At 62.7% G+C, this 7,891-nt stretch overlaps 1 protein-coding gene across 5 annotated transcripts in view; it reads right to left on the bottom strand.

Moving 5' to 3' along the window:
- Nucleotides 1–7,619, bottom strand: part of HAUS7 (HAUS augmin like complex subunit 7) — a 45,109-nt gene extending 37,490 nt beyond the window's left edge. For 3 of the 5 annotated variants that reach the window (XM_059385724.1, XM_059385720.1, XM_059385726.1), the window contains exons 1-2: nt 7,470–7,578; nt 7,232–7,323 (exon numbers count right to left, since the gene is read on the bottom strand). In XM_059385724.1, the coding sequence (XP_059241707.1) occupies nt 7,232–7,323; nt 7,470–7,563 (186 nt within the window). In that variant the 5' untranslated portion in view covers nt 7,564–7,578. The other 2 variants (XM_059385721.1, XM_059385725.1) reach the window with 2 other exon arrangements.
- Nucleotides 7,620–7,891: the final 272 nt, after the last annotated feature.

Here is a 7,891-nt window from a genome sequence, read left to right as displayed (position 1 = left end):
GGGGGGGGGTCCTTCTTGGGGGAGGACTGCCGTAGGTGGGGGAGGCTCCTAGCGCCGCAGCCAGGGCCGGGAGGTCAGGGAGCAGGACTGTGGCGCACCGTCCCACTCGCGCCCCGCCCTGCAGTGGCTGCACTTCCGCCTCTCCCAGCCGTTCACCCCCTCTGCTGGCCCAAGCGAAGTGGCCATGAAGAGCTTGATGCTCCCAGTCCCAGCTCTTTGGGTGGGGTGCTGCCCTGGAGGGGTCCTGGCCAAGCAGGGGCCGAGCCTGAGAGAGCCCATGGCCACACCAACCCCTGTGGGCCCGCTGACCCCACAGCTGCCGCCGCCCAGCTGGCCTGGACCCCCCAGGGGTGAGTAGGTGGCACCAGCAGGAAAAGGCTGACAGGAGGGGACCCTCTACTTTGTTATTGGACTCTCCCCCCCAGGGGTGGGGGCAGAAGGAGAGAAGCCTGGTCACCCCAAGTCTGCCCCAAGGCTGCCCACCCAGTGCTCACCTTGGGTGTTTCCGAGGGGGCTGGGGGGGGCTCCCACGGGCCTCAGGGAACCCTCTCTGGAGGGCAAAGGGGCATGACAGACTCTGGGAGGCCTGGGGCCCATAGCCCAAGGGGAGGGCAGGGGAGGAAAGGAAGCCCCCCCAGGGGACTGGAGTAATGGAACCAGGTTTGCTGGGTGGGGAGTCAGCTGCCCTAATAACTACTGAAGAGACCGGGAGACGTGTGGGAGGCTGAAAGTGCAGGACTCAGGGCTGGGGAGAGGCAGCACACGGGGCCCCAGGAGACCAGCTAGGGTGTGACCATGTTTGTGTGCCCCACCCCGAGGCCCAGGTGTGGGATGGGAGGAGCTGGTGGTTGGGCCCAGGACCCCCAAGGGATGCCCATGGTCAGAGCTTGTTAAGTTGGGGCTGCCCTGTGTTAGAGGGGAGGCAGGCAGGGTAACCTTGCACTCTGCTCTCTCTCTGGTGCTTGGGATCCTCTGCTCTGGGGCTGTGGAAGGGCAGGCAGGAGATACTTGGTGGCCTCCAGGGTCTGTGACAGAAGGCCGAGAGCTCCTGAGGGTAGGAGAGACAAGCAGAAGTGAGGCTTGGGCGGAGAGAGGAGGGAGGGTGCCAACCTGTGACTGATCGTCCCTTTAGGATGGAAGTGCTGGGCGCCTGGGTGGCTCAGTGGGTTAAGCCGCTGCCTTCGGCTCAGGTCATGATCTCAGAGTCCTGGGATCGAGTCCCGCATCGGGCTCTCTGCTCAGCAGAGAGCCTGCTTCCCTCTCTCGCTCTGCCTGCCTCTCCATCTACTTGTGATTTCTCTCTGTCAAATAAATAAATAAAATCTTTAAAAATAATAATAATAACAATAATAAAAAAAGATGGAAGTGCTGCTTCTCAGCCAGGTGGGGGGCCAGCACCTCCTGCCAGTCTCTATCAGCCCCTTCTACAGGTCAGGTGTGGCACACCTTTGACAACAGTGGCCTGGACAGACCTGAGGAAGGGCACCTGGACTGGCCACAAGTGCAGCCTGCCTTCAAGGAATGAGCCCACAAAGCCCCCAGCCAGGCCCCAGCACCCAGCTGGAAGGCTCCCGCCAGGCCAGGGCCAGCTCAGAGGAAGGAGTCGCCACAGCAGTCTGGGAGCAGAGTGGAGTCCCAGCCACGGGCCCTAGCCAAAATGGGGGCTGAAGCAAGGTCCCAGGCTGCCAAGCTCAGGCCCTTGCAGGCCAGCAGGATCCCCCAAGCCCAAGAGGGGGCAGTGGCTACCAAAGAGGGCCAAGGCAGGAAAACAGGAGGTCGGGGAGCCAGGAGAAAGGGCCCAAAGCCCAGGAGGCCTCCCAAAGGTGAGAACTGGCCAGGACAGGAAACCCCCACATGGAGCCCGCAGCGGGTGATGGGGCTGTGCCTGATCTCCAGTGGCTGAGGCTTGGTCTGGTCCTCACCAATCACACTGGCATCACTGGCCCCTCGGCCCCACCCTGCTCTGTGTGCCCGACCTAAGCGGCCCCAGGGCAGGCCAGAGAGGAACCTCCAAAGGCAGCTCCTCTGCCCTAGCTTCAGGGCCCCCATTTGAGCTGTTGTCTTTTGTGCTGTGCTGCGGTTTGGCTGGTCAATCTGCCGGCAGGCCCCGGGGGTGGGGGGCAGGCCTCTCGCTCTGTGACCAGCCTGGGGCCGTGTCTGTTGTCCTCCAGGGACCTTCCAGCACCCCGGCTCAGGGGGCCAGCATCAAAAGAAGGATTACAGCCAAAGCCAAGGTAGCAGCAATACCAAGGAGACCACAGGCCACGGGGGGAAAAGGCCTAGAAGCCGGCAAGGGCCCAGACACAGGTTCACAGACCTGGGCACTGCAGAACGGGCCATGCCCTCTCTGCCCGCCTCCTGCGTCCTGACCCAGGCAGGCAGATGTCGCCTGCAACAATCTCAAGACGAAACACATCCCTGCCCTGGCTGACCCTGGCCTATCCATGCTCTACCTGGCAGGTAGGTGACCCCTGCCCCCATACCCACCCTGTGACCGGAGTGAGAGGGCCACACCCTCAGCCACTATGACTGCTGCCTCGTGGTCCCTGGAAATGGCCCTCCTCCCTGTGGGTCCTGGTTGGCAGTGAGAAGATGCCCCGACTTGGGACAGTCAGAAGAGTCAGCTCCAGGGGCACCTGGGTGGCTCAGTCAGTGAAGCATCTGCCTTTGGCTCAGGTCAGGATCCTGGGGTCCTGGGATGGAACCCCGCATCAGGCTCCCTGCTCCGGGGGGAATCTGCCTCTCCCTATGCCTTTACTCCTCCCCCTATTCATGCTCTCTCGCTCTCTCTCGCTCTCAAAGAAAAAAACAGAAGCGCCAGCTACTCTGGCTCATGTTGGGGAAGTCCCGGCAGAGGGGAGGGGGACAAGGGAATAAAACCACCCCATGTCTGCACAGAGAATGAAATTGCCAAAGGTCCCAGCGCAAGAACAAGCTGGATGCCGAGGCCTACACCCCTATGCCTTCCTGGTGTGCAGCAGCCCCACCCCCACCCCCACTGCGACCAGGGGGTCAAGCCTGGGGAGGAGGGCTGGCAGGTCTGAGATGGCGCCAGGTGTCGATTGCTTCTCTCCTGGGGGTTAAGGCCTGGAGGGGGTGCTGCGCAGAGTCCCCAGCATGGCGGGGACCCAATGATTTGGGATGACACGGCCCAGAACTGGGTGTGGAGAGCAGCACAGATCCTCAGGCCCCACAAGGGAGCGTCCGTTGTGTAAGAAACTGAGTAGCGGCTCTCTAAACCCTCACGGACCTGGTCCAAGTGGGAACTGGGAAGCCACAACGCAGCCAGATAGGTGTCCCCTGGGCAGGATCGGCCCAAAGCCATGCCCAGAAAGCCTAGCCTGGCTGGTGACACCTCAGTCCCCAGCCTTCTTTTCTCCCCTCTGCCACACGGCTCCCCAGAATCTGACGCGGCTGGAGCGGTTGAACCTGGATGGGAACTCGCTACCCTCAGAGCCAGCCAGCCTTGCCCGCCTCCCTGCAGGAGCTCAAGCTCAGCGACAGCCTAGCAGCCTCCGGGGTGTGGCCAGGCCCCAGGGGAATGGGCTGAGGGGGCCTGGGGAGCCAGGGAGGCCGAGGGAAGGCGTGGTTGAGGGAGGGGGGGGGGGGGGGGGGGGGGGGCGTGCAGAGGAGGGAGCACCGGCCTGGGAAAGCAGCCCTGGCCTCAGGGGGCCTCTGGAGCTCTGCAGTGGGCTCACTGCCCCTCCGCCCACCTGCCCTGCAGGGCTCAGCCAGCTGCTGACGCTAGAGATGGAAGGGAGCCCTTCCGACCCCTCCGCAGCCTGCTCTACCTGAGGCCAGACCGAAACCGCCTTAGGACCGTCCCCCACCCCACCTGTCCCGTCCTGCCAGCCTCCCTGCAGGTGAACTCCAAGGCCAGGGGCGCCGAGATTGCAGGCAACCTGCAGCCAGCAGGTACAGCTGCCCGGGAAGGTAGTTTCAAAGATAAAGGCCTTGGTGGCCAGGGTCCTCTCCTCTGGCTGACCCAAACTTCCAGAGGCCTGGAGATGGGCTTTGAGGATAGTCTGGGACTTTCCGGGTGTCCCTGAACAAGGCTCAGGCCCTCCCTGGGCCACGTGGTCCCCTTGCTTGATGGCACTCCTTGGGGCTGTGCCTTGTGGGGCTTGGAGGAGCAGCAGAGACGGTGACACCTGGGTCCCACAGATGGGGCCAGGGACAGAGGGACGGGGAGTCGGGCCGGGTGGGCGGACCCTCACCCTCACCCTCAGCCCCAGCCTTAGAAGCTGCACGTGGGCACCAGTGTCATCAAGGAGGTGACCCAGGGCATGCGGAGCCACGGCTGCAGCCTCAGCGTGCCGGGGCTCAGCCACAACCAGCTCCGGAAGGACCAGCTAGCCTCCCACGCTTGCACTCCCATGAGTGCTGCCACCTGCCCTGGCACAGTCCAAGCTTTACCCCGATGGGCACGTGGTGGCCAGAACAACCCAGAGAGTAAGGAGGAGGGTCTCAGGTGGGTCATCGGCCTCCGTGCCTAGGGCTCAGGGTGACCCGGGCCCTCAGCCGCCCACCTACTCCTTCAGGATTTCCCTGTGCCGCCCACCCAGCAAAATCCCCAAAGTCACAGGAACCTCTTCCTCTGCCCGTACCTGGATTCGCCCTGTAGGCTCCCAGCCAACTTTCTTGGGCGGCACCGTGGGCCAAGACAGGGGACAGCGTGGGCGCTGAGAACGGTTCAGCTTCGGAGTTTAGCTACGGGGTCACCAGACAGATACAACAAACTGGGGAGCTCAGGACCCACAGGGATTTCTACTCCCACAGCTCTGGAGGCCCGAAGTCTAACATCCAGGCGCCAGCAGGGTCACACTCTATCTGCAGGGGACAATGCTTCCTTGCCTGTTCCAGCTGCTGGTGGCCCCAGGTGTTCCTCGGCTCATGGCCATGTCACTGCAGGCCTCTGCTGTCACATGGCCTTCTCTTCCGTGTGCCTCTGGGTCTCTCCCCTTCTGTCTCTTATAAGACACTTGTCATTGAATTTGAGGTCCTCCCTAATCCAGGATGAGCTCATCTCAAGATCCTTTGCTTACATCGACAAAGACCCTTTTGCCAAATAAGTTCGCGTTCACGGGTTCTGGGCAGATATGTTTGTTACTATTCACCCCCACAGGAAGGGTCCAGGACGAGGCTCTAGGATCTGGTTTGGAAAGCTGGGTGGAGGCGCAAGCCGAAGGGGTCCAGGAGGAGACCAGGTCTCATGGGCCCTGCCTGTGGAGTAGGATGAGGTCTGGGAAGCAGCAGGAGAGCTGGGGGGTACAATCCATGGGTCTGGCGACCAGTGCGGCAGAGCAAGGGGTGGTGGTAGGTGGGGGTCAACAGACACTCCGACCTGACATTCCAAGGACCAGAGCCTCCTGCCCCGCACCCTGCTGTTCCACAAAAAAGTTACCAGGACGTTTGGGTTTAATTATTCTTTTTTCCTCTCCCCCTCTTGCCAAGGGGGCAAAGGGAAGCAGACAGCAGCCTAGGGTGGGGCCATCCAGCCGCTGGTCCACTCCCACCACGAGGCCTGGGCAGAGGGCTGGCGGCCAGTCAAGCTGCTGGAAGGAGAGGGGGCTGCTGGCAAAGCAAGCTGGTGGGGGGGGCACTTTTCCTGTCTGACCCAGTGTTTCTGGTTTTCCTGGCCCCACCCTGGTCCTGATCCATGGCCTGCCATGGAGTGAGTGACCTGGGCTCACGGCCACCCAAGCTTTACTGCCTGCTTCCCTGATCCCTCAGCATCCCCAGCCCTGACCCCTGGGAGACCCTTAGTGTTCTTTCCCTCCCCATCTTTCTCCTGCTTATCAGCCCGGGTAAGACAGGAAGACAGCAAGAGAGCATAGGGACAAGAGGCAAGGGCCATGAGACCAGGCTGGGGTGAGCCGTGCTTCCTTCGTCCTGTCGAACGTTCGACGAGTCCCTGAGTTGGGGGCACGACTGGCCTCAGTAGCCGTGCAGTGAACAAGGAAGGACCCCACCCAGATCCCCTCTTCCCTGGCTCTTTAGACAGGGGAGGATGCAGAAGCCAGACGAGGCTTGGCGGGGCTCACAGTAAGGCCGAAGCTGGTCTCCTCGCCCTTTCCCAGCTGCTGGGAGCTCTGGCAGCCTCTGCCACCGCCCGTCAAGGAGCCAACCCCCCACCCCCTTCTGGGGTGTGCACCAGGCGCCTTGATTTGGGGCTTCGGCCGTGGGCTCCAGTTCCTGCCGGACTCCCCTCCCTCACTCCACGCCTGTATGCCCTCCTGCAGCAAGCTGGAGACCCTTGACCTGTGGCTGGTGCCCTGGGGGCCTTCAGCATCTGACTCTGCACCACAAGCCAGCTGCCGGCCCTCGGGTGCTGCACCTGAGCCACAAGAGCAGGTGGAGCCCACCGCTGGCTCTCCATGCTGAGGCCAGGGGGCCCTCCCAGGCGGGGGGTGCCTCTGGGAGGAACCCTTCACCATCCCCATCTCTCCATCTCGGTTGCCATAACCGGAGGCTGTGCCCGGTGCTTGGCGGGCCCAGGGTAGCCCAGAGGGAGAGGCGCGGACAGCAAAAATCTGGGCAGGGATGGCGAGGGGGAGGCGGGAGGGCCTGGCCCAGAGCAACAAGGGCTGAGCCTCAAGCGAGGACCTGCTGGGTGGCGGCAGGGACCTGCCTGACCCACCACCCTGGGTCCAGGGGCTGTGACTCGGTCGTCCTGCCACCCTCTGCTTCTCTCCTCTTGTGTGATACCTGCTTTCCCTCTTGGGGGCCTTCTCTCCTTTCCTTGACTCTGCTGTCCCCACCCTATAGACACGTGGCCCTGAATTCCATCTATGACCCTCTAGTGGCTCAGGACCCCAAGCTCCCCTTCTCCTGCATTGGGGTCTACCCAGCGCGGTCCTCTGGCCTCAGCAGGGGGAGGGGGCGGCAGAGGGTTCCTAGGAGCACCCTGCTCCTTTAAAACCGGTGGCGGGGGCAAGCCTAGCTGTACTTGATCTTTGCACTACTTGGAGAAAGATCTGGAAGACACTGCTGCTTCAGATGCTCCCCCTTCCCTTCGACTGCTGAGGCCCCTTCACTCAGTGTACGGCCCAGCAGCCCAGCGGGGTGGTTGGGACTCGAACACAGTAAATGCATTTCATTCAAGCCAGGAGCCTCCACCAACCCGCCCCTGTCTCTCCCGGATTTAAGCTGCATTTGTTCTGCAAAGAGCCCCCAGGGAGTAAACACAGCCTGGTTCCAGAAGCTTTTCCAAGAGCGCGCCCACCCTTACCTGCCCTGGCCAGGGTACTGAAGTCACCCTCCACAAGTTGCAGCCACTCGGCGGTTCAGACTGCATCAGTATCTCTCTTCCAGGAAGCACCCCTGCATCAGGTGTGGGCCCACAGACACGGTGAGGAGGAGGAGGAGCGCCTGCCCTTTGTTCTAAAGCCGCCGCGCTCACACCGGCACCAAGGCCGGAGAGGCCTTGCCTCTCCCTCTGCCCCTAATCCAGTCCCCAGGACCCTTACCCTGGTTCCCCCCAACCTTGGTGCATACATATCCCCCCCCATTCTGTGGCTCACCAGGGCCCCACTGAAGGGCCTTAGGGGCAGGGGCAGGCATGCAGTGACGTGGGACCCGGATGTACCCTTGTGAGACCTGGTGCTGGCGAAGGGTGGGGAGGGCGTGGTCTGTGGGAGGCCAGGCCTGGCCCTGGGAACCCAGGGGTGACTGACCCCTGGCCAGCGTCGCAGCCTGTATGCCTGGTGGGGGTGGCAGGGGCAGAGACAGGTAAGCTGCGAGAGCTCGGCCCTGCCAAGCCCTGAGGACAGGACAGGACAGCTGGGTGGGGACACAGGAACAGGAGAGGGTCACCAGGTCAGTCTTGACGGCTCATGATGCCCCTGCACCCGACGCTGGGGAGGCAGCTGATCTAGCCCCTGCCCCCAAG

Source organism: Mustela nigripes, chromosome X (genome assembly GCF_022355385.1).
Source record: "Mustela nigripes isolate SB6536 chromosome X, MUSNIG.SB6536, whole genome shotgun sequence".
Taxonomy (NCBI): Eukaryota; Metazoa; Chordata; class Mammalia; order Carnivora; family Mustelidae; genus Mustela; species Mustela nigripes.
The sequence above is the reverse complement of the archived record's forward strand: the minus strand, read 5'-3'. Positions and strand labels throughout refer to the sequence as shown.